The sequence below is a fragment of the Sinohyriopsis cumingii genome, chromosome 4, assembly GCF_028554795.1.
Source record: "Sinohyriopsis cumingii isolate HCF-2022 chromosome 4, ASM2855479v2, whole genome shotgun sequence".
In the NCBI taxonomy this organism is placed as follows: domain Eukaryota; kingdom Metazoa; phylum Mollusca; class Bivalvia; order Unionida; family Unionidae; genus Sinohyriopsis; species Sinohyriopsis cumingii.
In genome coordinates this window covers 91955451-91979045 of record NC_142964.1, presented here as the reverse complement: position 1 = coordinate 91979045, position 23595 = coordinate 91955451, and the positions used below count along the sequence as shown (strand labels likewise).

The following is a 23595-nucleotide window of genomic DNA, read 5'->3' as shown; positions in this document are numbered from 1 at the left end:
ATAATTGACTCCACATCTTGTAGAACTAATGAAAATCACATATCAGTGTCCATGCACTTCAACATATTCCAAGAATTTAGTAGACTTACCAAAAACTTAAAATTTTCTAATGCTGCCATTTACAGCAATAAAATAAATTTTACATGCCTTTCCAAATTTTCTCAAATAAATGACAATGAAGTCTGTATTATTTAAAACATAACATAAACCATGTCATGCGACTGAAAGATCAACTTCTCTTCAAGTCACATATATTTTCTCATATACTGGTGTTTCTGAATCTGTACATTATATTGCTAATTATTATTAAAAATAAATATTATGTTATATTCTGTGTATTCAAATCAACCTGTGACCACTGCACTGCTAAAGCACATTGCTGATTAGCACTTTGCAATCTGTTTTCTACTTTGCTCACTTGACCTATATGTGTCGGGTGCATTGCAAAAGGCTCCACTCACCATCATTTACTTGGACTGGTCCTTCAACACTGAAACTTGTGCTAGGAAACCAAATGTAGGAGAACTGGTATTTAGGAGTATTAACTCCTCTAGAAGATGATGTGAAGTGCTGGAAAACCAGCTAATTCGAGATGTCATTAACAGAAACAAGCCTGATAAATCTGGTTGAAATTCAGCATTCCTTGGAAAAAATGCTGCAGCAAACCTGGCAATCAGATGTGATGTGATCTGGATTTTTAACATAGCTTTAACAATTTTTCAGTGATATTGCTACGATGTCTGCAATGTGGCAGTTTATAGTGATGTCTAGCACTGGGGCATCATGCCACAGACACGTAGTATGATGTCCCACCCAGTCACATTATTTTGACACCAGGCCGACCAGTCCTAACACTAACCTCTTAATGCTGAGCACCAAGCGAGGCAGCTGTTAGTACCATTTTTGTAAGTCTTTGGGATGACTCGGTCAGGGATCGAACCCACGACCTCTCGCATCCGAGGCAGACGCTCTAACCACTAGGCTACCAGAGCAGTTCCTGGCGATCAATGGCCATCACTCCTGTAAATGATGCTGTGGAATGCTGGTTGTGTATATTATTCAAGAGTACATCAACGTAATGCAGCAGGCTAAATATGGCTGAAATCCAACAAACCATGGAAAAGTAACACTGCAGAACTCAGGATAAGGATGGAAAATCAAGGGACATAACTCTTGTTGATGATTTCCTGGAACTCCGAAACTGAATGCAATCACGATGTGATCAAGATAAATATGAATGTCCACACTGGTTGAAATCCTCTAAACCCTGGTAAAGCTGTGCCATGAAAACCAAAGACAGAGAACAGGCAATAAGGGAACAAAACTCCTGTAAATGTGTAATTAAATCAATATATTCAAGGTCATATCTATACAAAGCTGCATACAAAATTTGGCTGAAATCCAATAACCCTTGCTGCATTAACAAAGTCATGAGGATGGGCCATCAGAGGCCATAACTCCTGTCAAAATGCTGTTTTGGGATGCAAGAAATCCAACTCAGAGTCTCACAAGTTTAAAACTGCATGACAAATTTGGCTAAAGTCCAAAAATCCCTGATAAAACTGAGTTGTAGGCAGTCAGGGTCCATAACTCATACCTCCTCTAAATGATCACACAGCAGGCTAAAAATCAAACTCTTAAAATAATTTAAACAGAGAGACAGACAGACAAACATGATAACATGGGTCCAAAACTGATCATGCCTAAACATTCTGATACAAACCAAGTTAGTCAATCATAGTAATTCTTTTCTTTCATTGTTTTATAAATTTGTTTTAACTTTCAATATCTTCTAAAACCACCAATCACCCTACCATCATCACTTCTGTTTGAAAACTAGGCTAGCATAAGTCTGAGCAGGAGTAGTAAATATAACTTACTTGATGTAATGGGTCACTTTGGATAATAAAGACTGAAAGACATTAATGTCAAATGTAAGGATTAAAATGTAAATTAGGTCAAATGTTTCCTACTTGCCAAAAATATACAACAATGGCATACTTTTTGTTCCTAATGACCCAGTTTCTGTGTTGCAATGTACAGCTTGACCAACATAGAAAGTCTTATAACTGTAAAACTGACAGCATGAAAGATGCTGATTAAAATAAATTTCAGTGATGAAGTCAATAAAGTCTAAACAAAATTAGACTACACTGACCTCGTTTTTGAAGGTAACATTGTATTGCAGAAATGTATCTATATTTAAAATATGACAAGTGTTTGTAGTTTAAGTGACAAATGTCACAGTGACCTACTTTCTGCCCTGGTATGAAGTATTTATAGAGTCTATAAATAAAGTTTGCTGAATGTATATGTGTAGCTTCTAAGATACAGCCAAATCCAATTTTGTGCAGCACTGTGTTAGCTCATTTGGTAGAGCAATTGGACTTGCAATACAAGGGTCACAGGTTCAATACACATCCAAAAGACCCTAGCTCATATTTCCTTGGAATAATACAGCCAATGATGTGCTAACAGTGCCATTAAAACCACCAAAAATCAAAAAATAAATAAATAAAACCAAACCTTTATGTTACAAAGTTGATCCATCCTGAAAAATAGGTCACAGTGTCATCTTTAGGGTATAGATTAATTACTCCTCCGATGATCTCTCAATATGCCCTTTTTCGATGAGTGTAAGTCAAAGTATGAAGGTGTCATGAACAAACCACTGAGAAAAGTTACTAACATGTCAATAAATTGTGATAGTGACCAATTTTTGACCTGGTCTTGTTACTCTTCACAGGTGCATTCTTATACCAATTTTGATGACTAGGTGAAATGGGATCTATAATGCAGATGGTGCTAAAAACATATCTCTAAAAGTACATAAGTCATTAAAACATGGTAAAAAGGTCATGATGACCTTCTTTTGATATGGCCATGTTACTCTATAAGATGTATCCACAAATCGAAACTACTGACTACTATACATTTGAAATAGGGTCATCCATATACCAACTTTATGAATAGGTGAAATGGGATCTATCATATGGATGGAAATATGAACAAAGCTCAAAATCATTCAAACAAGGAGATAAAAATCATAGGAATACCAGACCCTAACAATGTAAATAATTTTTTTGGAACTAAAGCTGCAGTAGCTCAATAGGTAAGGCATTAGACATGTGCACAAAAGGATGTGAGTTCGATTCTAAGCATTGGATTAGTCTGGATTGACTACCATAATGCTTTTCTGGACAAATACTTAACCAACTTGCCATGGCATGATTTGACCTTCAAAGTGTTGTTAGGGCAATGACACCAAACCAAACCATAGTTCAAACCACAGTAATGCCATTAAGCTTCAAAGTGAAATGAAGCAATTTTGGATAAACTTCCATCATCTATCTCTATTGTGCAATATGTTCGAATGGTACACAAAAAAGTTGCTTTTCTGTGACAAAATTATTGTTATATATCATGCAAAAACAAAATATCCATGTGAAATGGAGGTTTGGATCTAAAATACAACACAATCACTAGAAATTTTATCTTCATTGAGGGCCGATATAATAAAAATTCCTACAGAATGTTATGTATGAGTGGGACACTGGTATTATTATGCCCAAGAGTGTTCGGCATATTGTTAAAGGAAAGAATAGACATCAATACTGTCTGGTCATGGCCATTCCATTTGTTCATCAGTTTTGTGTATTGGTAGCCTAGGTGGTCCATAAGAAATGAAAATCATTTAATTCTACATACACAGTTCTGTCAAGTTTCTGGAAGGCAGGGACTTCCTAACATGTAGGTTTTGAATTCTGGCTGCAGGATCCTACTGCCTGACTGACAAATAGGTGGATAATGGATAGCTTGTATTATTTATATACTGCTTATTTTAACCAACTTCTTGTCTATTCATCAGACTCTAAAAAACTTTAACAGATAAACACATACTTATGTCATAATCCATTACAGCTAATAAGTTATCATGTCAAAAACTTCCTATTTTAAGTATTTTTGTAAACATTTTCAGCAATTAAAATAACTCCTGATATAATATAATAAGTAACAGATGGATAGATAGGAACATATGATGTAATTAGCACTTTGTCTGGGATTTAATTGCCAATTATGATTTATAATGACACATATTTGGGCACTGTTTTCTTTAGGCACCATCTTTTTATAACTGTTACAAAATTTCTGCGTCTTTGTGAACAAAGTTATAAACAAGTAAGACACGTTTTCTTTTGTTTATACAATCTACCCAAAAGTCTTTTCACAATGGCTAGACCTAGTTATGTTAACTTAAGCTATTTACAATAGGTGCATCATATAGGCAAAAGTCACTACAATTTGCTCAACAAGACCTTAAACATTGAAATCAGCAATCTGGGGCTATAACTTTTTAAAACAAGAATGAAGAATGCTAAAAATTAAATTCATAACTCTTTTAAATGATAATGTGAAATGCTGAAGTTAAACTCATTCAGTATCTCCCTGAATGGATGGTCCAATTATGACATTAAGATAGCTTGGATTCTTGAAGGTATAATGTTATCAGTGCTGCAGCAAAGCTTAAAAACTAGTGACACCAGGCAGTGGAAAGGGGAAATAATGGGCAAGAGTTAATACCCTTTGTCAATATGAGATTGAAAAAGCTGATTTTTGTCTTTTTGTAGGGCTTGATTCACAAAGCAGCAGGTTTATATCCCTAAAGTTATCATGACTGGAGAACATATGTGATGGAAAAATAGATGTTGACCCCTTTTGGGATGGAAAGGAATCTCATGTTCAGTAAACAAATACAAATACTGGCCCTTACTGCAACATCTCATGGTGCTAATTTTGTCATCCTGTACCAGAATTGGACAAAATATCATGGCTTACCATCCCTGCAACCAAAGTACAAAACTAACCTTCATATCAGATATTGATTCCACTTTTGCATGACTTTGGGATTTACTTTGAAAGTCTTCCATGAGTTCTTTTATGTTTGTGCCAATTTCTCCAAAATTCAAATACATATTCTGCAATGAAAGAAATTCAAAAATGATGGATGTAAGCTATTTCATATCATTCATCACTAACATTCAGGTATCTAAAAAGAAAATGGAAATTCCCCACATGATTAATAAGAATGGCATAAATAACTTCATTCTGAAATAATGTGACTCAACTTTCATGACATGCAAGCACAGGCCATGATTGTTTGCTGAACTAACTTCAAAAGTATGTTGCAAAGCCTGTGGTAACTGTATGCTACACTAGTTTTAAGCTTCACTGGTTTTCATGACATAAGTATTCAGGTATGTTCAGAGTGGACAGTAAGTAAAATAATCTCCACCCTACATTCCCATCTCTATAACATTTTGTTAGCTTCTCCGACATATAGAGTTAAACAATCTAGTATGGCAACATTTTGTTAGTCTCTCCAATATATAGAGTTAATCAGCCCAGTATGGCAACATTTTGTTAGTCTCTCCAATATATAGTTAAACAGCCCAGCATGGCAACATCTGTCAGTCTCTCCAATATATAGAGATAAACAGCCTAGTATGGCAACATTTGTTAGTCTATGCAATATATAGAGCGAATCAGCCCAGAATGGCAACATTTGATTAATCTATCTAATATATAGAGTTAATCAGCCCAGAATGGCAACATTTTGTTAGTCTATCTATCCAATATATAGAGTTAAGCAGCCTGGTATGACAACATTTTGTTAGTCTCTCCAATATATAGAGTTAAGCAGCCCGATATGGCAACATTTTGTAGTCTCTTTAATAGATAGAGTTAAACATCCCAGTAGGACAAAATATTGTCATTATCTCCAATATATAGAGTTAAACAGCCCAGTTAGGCAACATTTTGTTGGTCTTTCCAATATATTCAGTTAAACAGCCCAGTATGGCAACATTTAAAGCAACACCGGGGAAAACAATTCAGGTGCAGAGGAAATTGTGGAGAAAACAATGCAAATGGAAATATTTTCTCAAAACTCTTTTTCAAAGTACTAGAAAACTCAAAGGATTAAAAATTCAGTACCATGAGTGGTAAAATATATGGCCATCATGTCTTCATGATCCCTCTGGGTAGGCACCAGTAGGGTATGGTTGACTTTGGAGATTAATGATCAATGGGTCACAGGGACCTCGATTTTTTGGTATGTTGTTCAGAAATAAATTTACTATGCTGAGACCATTATTTTCTTAATTTACATGCCATGAATGTGACCTCTAAACTTATCTTAAAAGACATACCATGAATGTGACCTCTAAACTTATCTAAATAGACATACCATAAATGTGACCTCTAAACTTATCTTAATAGACATATCATGAATGTGACATCTAAACTTGTCTTAATAGACATACCATGAATGTGACATCTAAACTTGTCTTAATAGACATACCATGAATGTGACATCTAAACTTATCTTAACAGACATACCATGAATGTGACATCTAAACTTATCTTAATAGACATACTATGAATGTGACATCTAAACTTATCTTAATAGACATACCATGAATGTGACATCTAAACTTATCTTAATAGACATACTATGAATGTGACCTCTAAACTTATCTTAATAGACATACCATGAATGTGACATCTAAACTTATCTTAATAGACATACCATGAACATGACATCTAAACTTATCTTAATAGACATACCATGAATGTGACCTCTAAACTTATCTTAATAGACATACCATGAATGTGACCTCTAAACTTATCTTAATAGACATACCATGAACATGACATCTAAACTTATCTTAATAGACATACCATGAATGTGACCTCTAAACTTATCTTAATAGACATACCATGAATGTGACCTCTAAACTTATCTTAATAGACATACCATGAATGTGACATCTAAACTTATCTTAATAGACATACCATGAACATGACATCTAAACTTATCTTAATAGACATACCATGAACGTGACCTCTAAACTTATCTTAATAGACATACCATGAATGTGACCTCTAAACTTATCTTAATAGACATACCATGAATGTGACATCTAAACTTATCTTAATAGACATACTATGAATGTGACATCTAAACTTGTCTTAATAGACATACCATGAATGTGACATCTAAACTTATCTTAATAGACATACTATGAATGTGACATCTAAACTTGTCTTAATAGACATACCATGAATGTGACATATAAACTTGTCTTAACAGACATACTATGAATGTGACATCTAAACTTGTCTTAATAGACATACCATGAATGTGACATATAAACTTGTCTTAATAGACATACTATGAATGTGACATATAAACTTGTCTTAATAGACATATCATGAATGTGACATATAAACTAATCTTAATAGAAATACCATGAATGTGACCTCTAAACTTATCTAACAGACATACCATGAATGTGACCTCTAAACTTATCTAATAGACATACCATGAATGTGACCTCTAAACATATCTTAATACACATATCAAGACTGTGACATCTAAACTTGTCTTAACAGACATACCATGACATACCTCTAAACATAAGACTCTAGAATCTATTCTTTCTTTCTTTATTACCCTAAGTGCAAGCCAGCCACAATGTTTGTCGATGAATCTACTCCAGAACAATTTTACTCTGCAAAACAAACTTTTCTTTGAGTTACAATGACCCTGACATTTGACCTATTCAGTCTAAAATCAATAGACCTCTTCCATACCTTAAGTGCAAACCACTCTCAAACTGTGGTCAAGGTATGTGTTGTAGAAATAAAGTTAGTATGCACAAGCCATTTTTCTTCTTCCATTCACAGAGAGCTTCTGTACCCCATGTGCAAGCCATCCAAAAAGTTTGGTTCAAGCCTGTGGTGTAGAACTAATGTTATTGTGCAGAAACCATTTTCTTCTTTTAGTTTTAGCATAACCCTGACCTTTGACCTTTTGACATCAAAATCAATAGGCTTCTTCGCTATCCCAACTGCCACCCATCCTCAATGATTGGTCCATGTATGTGATAGTTTGTTTGAGGTCGCTCCTGCAGTAGGATGCCTGTGGTAATCCTCTTTACATAACATCATCCCAACTAAAGAGATGGAACCTCATATGGCCTGAAGCAAGCTCCATTTGTTGTCGAGGGTAAAGACTGGCTGCCATTGAGATAAGAAGGATAGTCTGCAGGGGTCTCATGACCAAGCAGCCCAAAAGAAAGCATTTTTAAAGATGTTCAGCATAACTATCAAACTCAACTGACATTTCATCAATATTAAACCAACTACAAAATCTGCTTGAAATATAAAATAAAGGAAGTTATTTTTCAGAAATAAAACTGGGTGGTACTGGCATTCAGGATCTATAACTCCATTAAATGATGACTTACACAAAGCTAAACGTTGAACTAGGTCAGTTTCCTCAAAATTTCATACCCCTAACTAACTTTGGTTGAAATCCATTAATAACATTTTGTGAGTTATTGTGCAAAAACATAAGTGACTGGGATCACAACTCAGCTAAATGATGCAGCAAAATGCCGAAAATCAAATAAAGCCAAGGTCTTAACAGTAACCTAACTTGGTTGAAATCCAATTATAATTAAAAGGAGTTACTATAATGGATATAGAAGTAGGTCAGATAATCAGGAGCTATGACGTTTCTAACGAATTTAAAATGGTGGTTATTTAACTCAGCCAAAGCATAATCATTATCAAATTATATAAAACATCTGTCTAAAATGCAATCATAATTATGGGAGTTATTCTGTAGAAATTAAAGTAGGATGGATGGATGGATAAATGGAAGGATGGTGTGAAGTACAAATGGAAAGGCCCATTTTTATATCTCCCACTTTGCATAAAATACTGGGAATAATCTCTGGCATTACAAAACCAGTTTTCCAAAGATAGCCCAATATATTCTCTTCATTCCAAGTTGTATGTGGTGAAAAAAAAGGTTTCAAGTTTCTATTTATACTGACAGAAGATCTGTGCACACAATTCCACAAGCACTGATGCATACAAGCAGCAAGCGAACTGATAACACTAGGCTGTCCATAGATTATCTTCCAATCATGGCTTTTATTTTTTAGTGTGGTACAAAACTTACATTAGCATAAAACTCATCATGTTCTGCGGACAGGACAACTTCCTGTAGATCCTTGCTAACTCCTGGCACATTTGATAAGTTGATCCTGTTGTTATATATCCCCAAGAGTTCATGTACCATGGCCTGGTATGTCCACTGAGTAGACATGAAAAAACATTATACTGCATATATATTTTGTGCATTTTTATCCATTAATTTTTATAGTACAAAAATGAGTAAATTAAAAACAATCTCAATTTTAAGCTGCCTTCTATGTACAGAAGGTAGAATCTGCACTTTATACAGGGGTCAAACTGAGTAAAAAATATAAAATACTAATAGTGTTCTCTAAAATTAAATTCTTTTACTTTTATGGGTATCCATCTTCACAATTACTGTTAACATGAGAAATTCTAGCATAAGCTTATTTAATTTCCATATTTAACAAAATAGGGAAAAATAGGTATTTGTCAGATGCAACAGATGCATCTTTTCAACCAACAGTAGAATGACAATGACATAATAATAAAATGTCATCAAAAACAGCAAAACATGAAGGTTATAGAATACCGTGGCAATTTGAACAAAGAGCCCTCTCCAAGGATAACCCACAGCAGCCAATTCGGGCTGATACGAGGGCAGTATTCTGATCCACACTCTTTAGGCCACAAATCTGGCACAAAAACCACTGAGCCATTCTGGCCCCTCACAGAGTTATTAGAATGCAAACAGTGTAAATAAGCCACATTTTGGTTATTTGTTTAATGTTTGAATCAAATAATGACTTGAAAAATGGTTATCTATTTTAACAGAATAATAACTGTTTAAATTTAGCAATGTTTGTACAATCCTGAGTCTTGCCCCCTTTCAGTGGGTTATGATGAGTGTACTACGAATAGTGATGCTTAAAATCAAGTTTGATGATTCTAGCATCAAAAGTGCTTGAGAAATAAACTTGAAACAAAAAAACTGAACAAAAGTCAATGAAGTACAAAAAATGGGTCACTGTGACCTACTTTGTGATGAGGGCATAGTACTCATCAAGATGCATCCATTCAACATGTTTCATAATTCTAGGCATAACAGTTTTTGCTATGTTTTGAAACCCCTAATTGACACCAACAACTGATTGCTATATGTTAGTTTCGCCTGTCAATTGTCATCTTTGTATAGCATTGCATGAAGAGGTATCATCATTGTAATTCGACAATCTGCATGCATAACATAAAACCAATGAACCTGAAATGCCTGATGTCTTGCATGCCCCAAAATTTAATGAAAAAGATTTACTACAAATATGCAACAATCCAAACAAACCTTGAAAATGATCATTTCAAAATTGAACTTAATAATTTACAGCACTGATTTAAGTCAAGAAGATTGGAAATTGATAACACTCTCTATCAATGCCTGTGACTTTTCATTAACTGTGCAAAATATGAAGTGCAAGAGGTTGCAGGCTCAAACCCTAGCCAAATCATACCAAAGACTTATAAAAATGGTACTACCAGCTGCCTCGCTTGGCGCTCAGCATTAAGAGGTTAGTGTTAGAACTAGCTGGTCTGGTGTCAGGATAATGTTACTGGGTGGGACATGATGCTACATATTTGTGGCATGATGCCCTAGTGACAGATATTACTACACACTGCAGATATCATAGCGATATGACTAAAAATGTCAAAGCTACGTTAAAAATCTAAAACAGACACACACAAGGTATGAAATTTAATTCCTAAAATTACATATATTTATATATAATAATAACGAAAATCAAGAAATAAATAGTACTATATTTAACTAGTGTTTACAAATATTGTCAAAGTACACAAAAAAGATCACATGAATTAGCATTAGCAGTCCCTTTCTGGTGTAATGTTCTCCTAGTTTTCTGCTTCAGTTGATATGATTTTAACCACTCTAGTTAATGCTTGTTGCAAAGGCTTGGAAAAAAATGTACTTATTTTAATGTGATCCAGTAAAATATTGTATTTCATAACATCAATCCTTCTTTAACTTTCACTTTGTTTTCCTGTAGCAAAGATATGGAATATCCATGAGAAAGAAAGTCAACCTGATTTAAAAGAGGAGTAACTGCATCATCTCTCCTGTCAAGAATAAGCAACACTGGTGGAACATCCGTCTTCCTGAACTCAAATAGGGCTGCATCTTTGCTGATAGTTTGCTGCAAGAAGAATTGATATAAACTGTACATTACATGCACTTAACACATTTATAATGAAAATTTCATAAGCCATATAGGGAAATTATAATATAACACATTAATACCAAAATAAAAATAAATGAATTCATGCACTGATACTGAAATAAATGTTGTATTAATGCACTGAAACAGAAATAAAAATATATGTATAAATGACTTAATAATGAAATGAATATACATGTAATCATGCATTGATACAGAAATAAAAATATATGTATTAATTAATAATAAAATGAAAATATATGTATTAATGCACTGATACTGAAATAAAAATATATATATATATATTAATGCATTGATACTGAAAAAAAACTGTTGTATTAATGCATTAGTACTGAAATAAAAATATACGTAATAATACATTAATACTGAAATAAAAATATATGTATTAATACACTGATTCAGAAATAAAATATATTTATTAATGCATTGATACTAAAATAAAAAAGTTGCATTAATGCATTAGAATGTAGAATGCTTAATAAGGGTTGTTCCATTAAAACTTCATGGGACCCAGGAAAGGCATTTTAAAAGTGGGGTACTCACCCATTGATGCAATTTAGAATTTTCTTATCATTTTAATATGAGCTGTGTGAAATCAAAGTACCCTAGCATGTATTTTTTTTAGAAACTGCCTTCCCTGGGTACCATGTATGTTTAAATGTAACAGCCCTAAACAGATGTAACATATCTAATGCTAAACATGTAATGTTTTACAAGTCCACTATACAGCCAATATGTTTCAATAACTTGTATCAATACTTTTAAATGCCTTAAGAGGCAGACATTTAAAAGCAGTGATTTCCCTATTAACTTGCATACATTGGTTCTGGATTTAATTCCTAGAAATGACCCATGCAAGGGTTGGTGGTCAACTATCCAAGGTCAGGGCATTCTTCTCTAAAATACTGAGCAGAGGTAGAATAATAAGCTGATAAAACCAGATATTCATTTAGTTTTTTCTTTGATTCTCCAAAAAATTATACTTCTTAAAGTCTGCTTAAGAACATATTTTCATTGTTCATCCTTATTTGCCATAGTCCAAGGCTTTGAGTAGTCTTGGAGTGGCAACTAGTGGTACAAGTACGATCCAAGTACTGAAATAAAGGAGTACTGCTGATGAAGATAATCCCTCACTAAGTACTGAAATAAATTAATGCTGTTGATCAAAATGCATCCCTCACCAAGTACTGAAATAAAGGAGTATTGCTGATCAAGATGAATTCCTCATCAAGTACTGAAATAAAGGAGTACTGATGATCAAAATGCATTCCTCACCAAGTACTGAAATAAAGGAGTACTAATGATCAAGATGCATCCTTCATTAAGTACTGAAATAAAGGAGTACTGCTGATCAAGATACATCCCTCACCAAGTACTGAAATAAAGGAGTACTGCTGATCAAGATGCATCCTTCACTAAGTTGTTCTTGTGGAGTTTAACGCCATTTTTCAGCACAAGACAGGCTATACATGGCAGCCAGTATTAATGGTGGAGGAAGAACCCGGGAAAACCCCGGAAAGAACCACCGACCCACAAGAAGCTACTGTCAAGCTTTCTTACATACCAACATAGCCCAAACCCGTGACTCGAACACATGCAGATAGAGGTGAGATGGCAGTGATCCGTAACAGTAAGCGCTTTAGACTACTCGGCTACTCGGGGCCCCCCCTTCACTAAGTACTGAAATAAAGGAATACTGTTGATCAAAATGCATCCCTCACCAAGTACTGAAATAAAGGAGTACTGATGATCAAGATGCATTCCTCACCAAGTACTGAAATAAAGGAGTACTGATCATCAAAATGCATTCCTCACCAAGTACTGAAATAAAGGAGTACTGATGATCAAGATGCATTCCTCACCAAGTACTGAAATAAAGGAGTACTGATCATCAAAATGCATTCCTCACCAAGTACTGAAATAAAGGAGTACTGATCATCAAAATGCATTCCTCACCAAGTACTGAAATAAAGGAGTACTGATGATCAAGATGCATTCCTCACCAAGTACTGAAATAAAGGAGTACTGATCATCAAAATGCATTCCTCACCAAGTACTGAAATAAAGGAGTACTGATGATCAAGATGCATTCCTCACCAAGTACTGAAATAAAGGAGTACTGATCATCAAAATGCATTCCTCACCAAGTACTGAAATAAAGGAGTACTGATCATCAAAATGCATTCCTCACCAAGTACTGAAATAAAAGAGTACTGATGATCAAAATGCATTCCTCACCAAGTACTGAAATAAAGAAGTACTGATCATCAAGATGCATTCCTCACCTAGCCATTCTAGATAGGATAATATGTAAACTGCTGGCAGTTTGTGTTTATAACTTAAATGCGAAAACTTCAGCTAGTCACGTGTGAAATGTAGGGCACAGTCGCCTTTTACATATGTATCATCTAATTTAATGATTGAAACATGAACAGTAAAGACAGAAAATGAAAGCAGTGTCAGTGATGCATGGAATATAGGTCACAGTGACCAACTTTTAAATATGGCTTTAGTACCCACCAAGATGCATCCTCATAATTCTAGGAATAGTAGTATTATAGTGGAGTAAAGAAATCTATCTGGTCATGAGGTAAAATGAAGCAATTTAACATAATACCAATGAATGTACAATGTGATCTTTCTATTAGGGTGTGATACTAATAGTGTATCATGTTGAATGATTCTGGCATGGACTGTGCTAGATATTAAGTCCAAGTCAGTGTAAAGCCTGAAATATGTCTTACGATGATCTACTTTAGTGATAAGGGTCTAGTGCTCATCAAAATGAATCCCATCACAAGGATTCAGGATTCTAGGTATAACAGTATGTATTCAGGATGCTAAAAACCTATATTGTCATGAGCTAAATGCAAAAACTGAACAATGTAGGTCATGGTGACTGTTTTTTTGTTGTAAGGGTATGGTACTAACAGAGACGCACACAATCATTGTTTCTGATGATTCAGGCATGAACAAAGCTTGAGAAATAAACTCAAAATACAAAATGTAACCATAGTGAGTGATGTGTGAAATATGGGTCTCAGTGTCCTGCCTGGGTGATGAGGATGCAGTATTCAAGATGCATTCCCTCAAAAGTAGATGTAACAGTATGTATACAAGGTGCAAAAGCCTAACTGACCATGAACTAATTGCAAAACTTAACCTAAGCCAATTAAATGTAAAATGTAGACCACCATGACCTGTTTTGCTGTAAGAATGTGTGTGGTGCTAAAAGATATATATATATGATCATTTAGTTTGACAAGTCTAGCATCAACTGACCTTGGGGAAAAAAACAAAACAAAAAATTAACCAAAGTGAAGCATATCAAATGTGTCACTGTATTATACTTTTGTCAAGAGTACTCATCAAGATGCATCCTCTCACCAAAATTTCATGATTTCAGATAAAACAATATCTCTACAGTGTGCAAAAAAAACTGAGCTAAGCACAAAAACAATACTATGAATGCTGGACTAATGTTTTAAGTACAAAGTTAGCCCCTTTAACCTCCTCTCTAGGGGGTGAGTGCTGGTCTCTAGGACCTGTGAAGAAGGAATGGTTGAGATTCTCTAAGGCTGCATATATGTCTATTCTTAAATTTTGGCAGGCACCAATGCCAGGGGTAGTTCAAAAGCTTACCTCTGCTTCAAAGAGATGAGCTAAAAATGGGAACAATGAACCCATCAAATTTGTTCAGTCACATGGCAGACATAGAAATGGCCTTGGATCAAGCAGGAAAAGACTTCTGGATTTTCAATGTACCTGCAGTAGTGCTGTTCAAATTCATTGATCTGATCAAGTATTAATTACTTTCAGTACAAAGACCAATTAATAGATCATTTATGTGACTAATTTGGTTGAAATTCAGTTTGATACCATTACTACATTTTCGACATCAGGATATTTATAAAACAGTCCCAGTTTTGGTAAGACATTTTGTTAACAAATTAATCAATTATGAATCAATAATCATTTGATTAGAAGAACCTTACACTCATTAAGTTTTACATGATTTTCAACATAATGTAATGTCTCTGTGAGACATCATCAATTACTTGTTAATTGTTTGTATATGTATGTACATCTTGTCAGGTATACTTCAATAATTTGTATGCATATTACCTCTAAATACATGCCAAAAAATCCAAAAATTAATACATTAGTATGCATCATTACTGTACATATATCTTATTTAATAAGTGCCTTTCCTAAAACGAGCTGCCAAACATGCAGATACCAAAAATCTTTAATTTGTGGAAAAAAGATAAGTGTCTCTGCTCCTGACCCACAACTCTGAGCCAACTACTGAGAATTCATTTAATTTTGTGTGTATCAATCTTTGTGAACATTCCAAAACTGACACTTTTGTCAGTATTAAAATTCATGAATATTGGAAGGGGTTCAACTGTTTCCACAGAACGATCATTTATCAAAAATACTGGGTGCTTATATTCATGGCTTGTAGTAACTATAAAATCCACAATACTGGTACCCCATGAAACTTTTTTAAAAAATTTTATGTAGCTTTAACAATGTTTCAGTCATATTGCTATGATGTCTGCAGTATGGAAGTTTATGGTGATATCTAGCACTGTGGCATAATGTCGCAGACATTTAGCATGATGTCCCACCCAGTCACATTATCCTGACACCAGACCAACCAGTCCTAACACTAACATCTTAATGCTGAGAACCAAGTGAGGTAGCTGTTAGTACCATTTGTTATAAGTCATTGGTATGACTCCACCGGTGCTTCGAACCTGCAACCTCCCGCATTAGAAGCAGACGTTCTAACCACTGGGCCACAGGAACAGTTGATCATCATCGTAACCAACAGCTCATGAACAATTTGTAAGCTAGACAGAAGTCAAACTAGCACTTTCAAGTAATGCTCATTAAAGTAATAAGTCACCAATTATCCTTACCATCTGAAATCTTGAATATTCACTTTGTTTGATACTACTGCAAAAATTATGCCCTTTCAGAGTCATATTTATACTGGAATTGATGGCTGTAACATTTTTTTTAAACGACATCTTATTTATTACTCCTGATAACTTAAAAAAACAAATAAGCATGCTTACAAAAAACAACAAAAAATGACTTACCCTAACATTTTCTGCTAACTGTCGGGCCATTTCAGATGAGTTTTGGTAACGGATCATGGGACATTTCTTCAGAGATAAGAGCACAGATGTCAAACCTTGCACTGTCCGCTTAAGAGCATTTTGTGACCAATTCAACCCCTGCAGAAATTAAAAAAGCTGATTATACAAGTTTTAAAAAATGTGTCTCACTGGGTAGAAAAAAATTACAAAATTCATGACGAAAACAAAAAATGTTTTATCTTTTAAAAAAAGCATACAACTTACCATCTCTCCTCTAATCTGTTGAGTCTTCAGATAACCTAAGAGTTTCTGTATTCCTTTATTTTATTTTCTCAGATTTATTTTGTAATGCACCTTATGTTTTCATAATCATGGGTAATTTCATTCTTGACCCCAATGTTCAGAAACACTAATTAAAATCAGTAATAGCTTGCATGAAGAAACATGAAGATAATTTAATAATACACCTGTTATATGAAAATGAAACACTACTACAGTGTATACTAACTACAAAATACTGTCAATAGTTGTTATTTTAAGATTGTGAACTAAAATCCAACATCCATATAAATCGAGTTCAATTGTAAACTACCACTCCAGTGGCCTAGTGGTTAGAGTGTATGCCTCGGATGCGGAAGGTTGTGGGTTCAATCCCCGGCCAAGTCATACCAAAGACTTACAAAAATGGTACTAACAGCTGCCTCACTTGGTGCTTAGCACTAAGAGGTTAGTGTTAGGACTGGTCGGCCTAGTGTCAGGATAATGTGACTGGTGGAACATCATGCTACATGTCTGCAGCATGATGCCCCAGTGTTAGACATCACATTAAACTGCCACACTGCAGACATCGTAGCGATAAAACTGAAAAAATTGTTAAAGCTACGTTAAAAATCCAAATCACATCACACACACATCAACTGCAAACTGCATCTTTGCTATGCCATATACCATTGCTTATAAGTCAAGTTCAATTTCAAAATGCATCTTTGCTATGCCATATATCATTGCTTGTAAGTCGAGATCAATTGCAAATTGCATCTTTGCAATGCCATATACCATTGCTTATAAGTCGAGTTCAACTGCAAACTGCACTGACCTACCATATTTCATGTAGATTTTTGTACACAATATTTTTTTTATTAATTTCAGTGTGCAAAACATTATATGTAAAATAAATAATTATCATTTGGTGGTACTGACCATGTACGAAAATTAAAGGGATCGTACCTGAATAAGTTCTATTGAACACGTGCTACTCGACAACCTAACGGTACAAATATACAAACATATATTTTCTGTCTCACTCTTCACTCAACTCAAGAATTACAATAAAAATAAAAGCACTCAAAAAGATTTTTATTGTTATTAGTGAATGAGAGAGGATTATGTCTCAGTGTGCAAGCTCGTCTGCATTTAGAGCATATGTAACTGTTATGTTGTGTAATGATGGCAAAATGATTAAGATGGTTTGAATATGTATTAGTTAAAGGTATTATTTATGGGTAAATTGTACGCAATGATATGAGTCCACATTGTCAAGAAATTAAGTGCACCTTACATTTTTACAGCAACAATAATCTCATAATCAAATTGCTATAAAAAATAAAGAACTTTAAATCATGTTCTGGTTAATGCGCGTGAGCATGTGTGTGTGTGTGTGAGAGAGAGATGAAACAATATTTTATCAGCGTAGAAAACCGTATTTATTCAGGGTGGTTTTTATTTTGTAGCTTTTGCAAAGAGAAAAAAGATTATTTTCAGTTACCTGACGATTGTAATAATCCTCATGTATTATGACCCTACTATATTCCATTATCAATAAACACAGCTAAATCAACAATTCATTCTTGTATTAATTACGATGTACATTGTCACAACAACCACATGGCTAGGGAGTGTTCTTTATATGGTGATTAAACATGCTTAGCACTTTGGTTATCCAGTTGAAACTAGATTGAGGGCAAGAAAGGACAGAAGAGGTCAAATCAGTGAGGCTGCCAGTAGGGAAATGAGGCTATCTTTAGGGAAAGAAAATCTGTCAGTGTGCTTTTGAAGAAGTTGTCCATATAGCAGATGTTATAAGGACATACACATTACTTGTTATTTGAACTCGCCAATAAAGATAATAGTGTGGTATATCGTAGAATGGATTTGCAATAAAATGTTAATTATATCCAAGTCAAAACAGAACAAGCACTTAAAAGATAGTATATGTATATATACAAATTGATTTAATGGAGTCCGTGACTTTCAAATTTACGATGGAAAATTACAGGGTTTTCATATTTCATGTTTGTATGACTATAATGAAACAAGACTAGTTGACCAATGGTCTGTGGTCTTCACTTTAGCATGTACTGAGATGTAATTTTTGTTAGATAAAAAAAACATCAAAGTTCTGAACTCGTTTTAAAATGCACATGGTGTTTTGTTATGGTGATAGACTTAATAAGAACTAATTAATGGTAATACTAAAGGTATGGTTTATGAAGTCCTTTGTCCATTTGTTAATAAACACCAGTAGATATTGTAATGACAATAAGAGAGCTTATGCACATGGGCATCCACTGATTTTTTGCAGGTGGGGTCATGATTGTTCGCGGGGGGGGGGGCAGTCAGTCAAGGCCGGGAGAGTTAGTATAGTAAGCAGTCTGAAACTAAAGCTGATATTTACTAAGCATTTTGAACTGAATCTTGTGACATATTTTCATCTTCAATTGCATCATCAAACTTGTCAGAAATTATATATGCTGTCGGCTTATGCATCAATCTTTGCATTTTAAAATGGCAATACGGTATTTTCGATCTTTTTTTGCAAATGTGATTATTCTTTAGTAAAATTTTTATGTCTGATAATTTAATGATTTTTTTTGAAAAATACAAAGTGATATGTATGAAAAATTATGATACATTTAAATAATTATTATTTTGATAACTGGATTGTGTATGAAAAATTAAAGGGTACAAAAACAATACATGAAATACAGTAGATCTACCAATATATAATGTGCTGGCAGATCTGGTCTACACAGTCTGTTTGGATTAATCAGTAAAATAACCAACATGGAATAAATCTGCAGGCACATTATGTGATGGCAGATCAGTGTACATGTTGCCTTTACAGTTGCCCAACTTATAAGTGTGTATATATGGTAAATAAAATGCCAATGACATCACCAAAGATGTTGCCCTTGCATGTTAATTTGTATACCTGTAAGAACTATTGAATTTAAGAACTTTAAAAACTAACACACTCTATGCTGTAAATCAAACCTGTTTCTCACTGTGTTTGTTTCTGATAGCCTAATATCTATTTTTCATGTCCTGAGTCAACAACAACAATGGCATCCTCATAAAAACTGGGCTGAATTCAGTAAGGTAAATGACATGCAGAATTTAGGTTCACAGTCCTACAGTACAGGCTCAGAGCAAAAGGCACAAGGTGACCTATTTCTGACAGAATTAGGTTCATAATCCTACAGTACAGGCTGCTAGTTAAAGGCACCAGGTGACATACTGACAGGAAAAATTAGGTTAACAGTCCTACAGTACAGGCTTGTAATGAAAGGCTCCAGGTTACATATCTCAGGCAGACTTAGTTTAACAGTCCTACAGTAATGGCTGCTAGTGAAAGGCACCAGGTGACAAATGACAGGCAGAATTAGGTTCATAGTCCTACAGTACAGGCTCTGAGTGAAAGGCAGCAAATGATATAATGACAGGCAGAATTTGGTTAACAATTAGCCTCACTTTAACGATGGTCTGGTAACAAAGCTAGTCAAGAGAGGTAGCTCACAATTAATAATTTATTTCTATTATACAAGCACTTGATACCCGAGACATGTAAACTGATGCTGCAAGAACCCAGAAACACTTAATTTACCTTGAATGTCATTCACCCAACAGGTTTTGGACCCATTATATCAATAATACTTACAAAAATAAATTTGCTAAAGTAACATTTATATGTTAATCAATAACAAGCACAGTTTAAAAATGGGAAAAAAGTCAGTACAATGCCAACTGAGTGCAAGAATTTTCCCCACTATATTTAAAACTTTTGTGAGAGATGTTATGTATATTTGCTTTAATTATATCTGATTTAATATATGTTTATTTTAATTTAATTGTCTGTCAGTTTTTATAAAAAAAAATCATTACATGATATTGTAATGTAAATTTATTCTCTGGAGGTGATACTTTTTTCAGAAAATAGTTTGACCGTGACTGTTTGTTTAATAAACACCAGGTGTTGATCTAAATCCTGACCTTGTTTCAAAATTTGTGGCAATCACATAAACAAGTTCTATCTTTATTTTAAATGATTGGTTTTTGTCGAGGTCAAGCATGTTTAAGTTGTAAACATTTTTTTTATTTTTTATTTCTTAGAGTAAAATGATTGGTTTTTGTCAGGGTCACACTGGGTGTACATGACCTTTAGCAGGTACATGGTTTCTACAAGCTTTGAGAAGATGATGACGTGACCCCTTGTTTACATTAAGAAGACGTTATAACCTATGTTTTAGAGAATTATTATCAGTAGAAGCTGGGCTGTTACACTGGAAGTTGTATGCTGTGCTGTTCGGAGTTATTTCAAATTACTTGGATTGGAATTATTTCAAATCACTTGGATTCAAAAGGATTAATTATGGAAAATACGTGTGCTCATATCAAATTGTTGAACAAGGACAGTTTTTTATAAAAAATTTATTCAGCTATCAGAAACCAGAGTGATAATTCTTGTTTCTACAAGGAATTGCAGAATTCAAAACGACAGATTTCACCATATATCATCTTCCATCTTGGATTCTTCGTCGGGATTCAAACTTGAAATCAGTAGAACATTTTGTTATTAGGACTTAAAAAGTTTTATTCGTGGATTATTCTTGAATTATTTTTGGATTTGATTCTATAAAACCATAAGTTCATATTTTTTTCTTTTTACAAAATTTTTCCAGGGAAATAAATTATTGTATTTTTCAAAGCTTGTTGTTTTCACTCTTTCTTGTGTTACTGTTTATTCGAGCCTAAACACATGACATAAGAGAGAACAGGCTATTTAGTAGAGCTAAATTGTTTTCCACACGAACAGTGCACAATGCTATCCTTAATGACTACAGCTCTGGTGTTCCAGGTAAGCTCTCTAAACATATACTAAGGTCACTTTTAACATCTGCAGCCTTTTTCTTGACATGCTTGATAACACCATGAATGCAGATAATGGCCTCAAGTCCATGGTTGTTATTATGTCATAATAACTTCATGGATGTCACACCTATATCCATCTACACACAACATACAATCAGTATATCACTGCAAACAGTGCACACACATATCCACAATCCCATAATATACAAGACATACCTGACTATAGTGTACACTCAGATAATCACATAATGTACAACAAGCACCTGGCTGCTGACACTGTAAACCCAGATCCACTATCACATACTGTGCAGAAAGTACCTGACTACAAACAGTACACACTCAGATGAACCACAACAAACTGTACCAGTACCTGACTGTTTACACTGTACACCCAGTTCCACCATCACATAGTGTATAAGAAACCTGACTGTAGACAGTGTACACCCAGATCCAATACCACATAATGTACAAGAAACCTGACTGTAAACCATACAAACAGTCTGAACGTTTCCTAATGTACAACAAGCACTTCACTGTAAACAGTACACAGATATCCACCATCACAGAATGTACATCCAGTACCTGACTCCAAACACTGCAAAGCTACATGAGCAAACATTTAATGTACAAAGAAGCACCTGATTGCAATGACTGTACAACCAGATAGGTCATATATTATAAAGCAAGAATCAGACTCCAAACAGTGTACACCCTGATCCAACATCACACCTTTTGTGGCAGGTCAGGGTCAGAAAACAAATTTGCATTTCAATTCTTCATATGCTAAATGCCACATTAATAATTATTAATTGTGACATTTGTAAAATTCTGAACACCTCAAATGAAATCAGTATAGAATAAGTCTTAGAACAGATGGGGGTTGGGGATAATGTAGGTTATAATTGTAAATATACCTGATAACATCCAGTGATATTCAGTGTAAAAAGCTGTGGATTGACAGCAATATAGTCTCCAAAGAATTCCTGAAATATAAAAAGTTAAAAAGAGGCCATGTTTTGCAATATCCCAAATAAAACAAAAAGTTAAAATTCAGTTGTTTATATAAAAGCCTGATAAATAGATATACAATTTATTATCATTATTATTATTATTAACTAAATTTTAGATATCACAGAATTCACTACAGGCAGCAGAAAAATTAAAAACTCAACATATTTTTTTAAAAAAAACACAACAAATGTTTGTGTAATCTATTAAATGTTTAATTTTGACAGTACATTAAATTCTTGAGAGCTTGTTCAATATTTAGACAAAATCAGAAACTGGGACCAATTGTATGGGTATCAACTGACCCAAAGATAAATGATACAAGGGGGAAATTAGTCTGGGATTAACTATTCCAAGGATGAATTGTACCAGAAAACAATTCATTTTGGGATGAATTGTTCAGGAATAAATTATCCCAGAACCTGATGATACCCATAAATGTCACATGTCTGTAAATCTTGTTCAAAAATCTTTTTGTTTTTAATAAACATGAATATATACCCTTGTAAAGTGCTCTTAAGAACTTTAAGAACAGAAAATATTTAGGAACAGTTTAATTGGAGTTTTTATTGTGCAATATAATTTTTTTTACTCATCATAATCATATAATTAAATCATCTTAATTTTTGATGCGTATTGTCTCTATATTCTCCGTAAGTGGCATTCCAACCATTCATTCATCCATTCTGTGATAGCATGTATAGCATATGCTATAACATGTGCTGAAAATTGGTGTTAAACCTGAAACAACATCATGGCAAGGCATGTAAAAATAATAGCATATTTTCACCATCTGACAATTGAGAATTTATACCTGAACCTCTCTTACAACTTCCTGATCATCTGCCTCAGCCAGTACTTTCACATCTTGTTTGCTGATCACATTGCTAAAGTCTGAAGCAAGAACAGTGCACAAATGTTATCAAATTGACTTAATATATTTACTTAATTATAAGCTGAATCCAACCGAACAGACCCAGATCTACATCACATAATGCAGCAGCAGATCTGGATCTGTGCAGCTTGTTAGGAGTAATCAGTAAAGCAAACAACACTAACCCTGATCTGCAAGTGCATATGCACTGTTAGAT

At 34.2% G+C, this 23595-nt stretch overlaps 1 protein-coding gene across 1 annotated transcript in view; it reads right to left on the bottom strand.

The window, feature by feature from the left end:
* Positions 1-23595, bottom strand: part of LOC149801671 (vacuolar protein sorting-associated protein 45-like) — a 53108-nt gene that overhangs the window by 21699 nt on the left and 7814 nt on the right. Inside the window, exons 3-8 of the mRNA XM_089955947.1 lie at positions 23319-23398; positions 22411-22479; positions 16349-16486; positions 11085-11195; positions 9035-9169; positions 4866-4976 (exon numbers count right to left, since the gene is read on the bottom strand). Coding sequence (XP_089812073.1) covers positions 4866-4976; positions 9035-9169; positions 11085-11195; positions 16349-16486; positions 22411-22479; positions 23319-23398 — 644 coding nt within the window. The remainder of the gene's footprint in view (positions 1-4865; positions 4977-9034; positions 9170-11084; positions 11196-16348; positions 16487-22410; positions 22480-23318; positions 23399-23595) is intronic.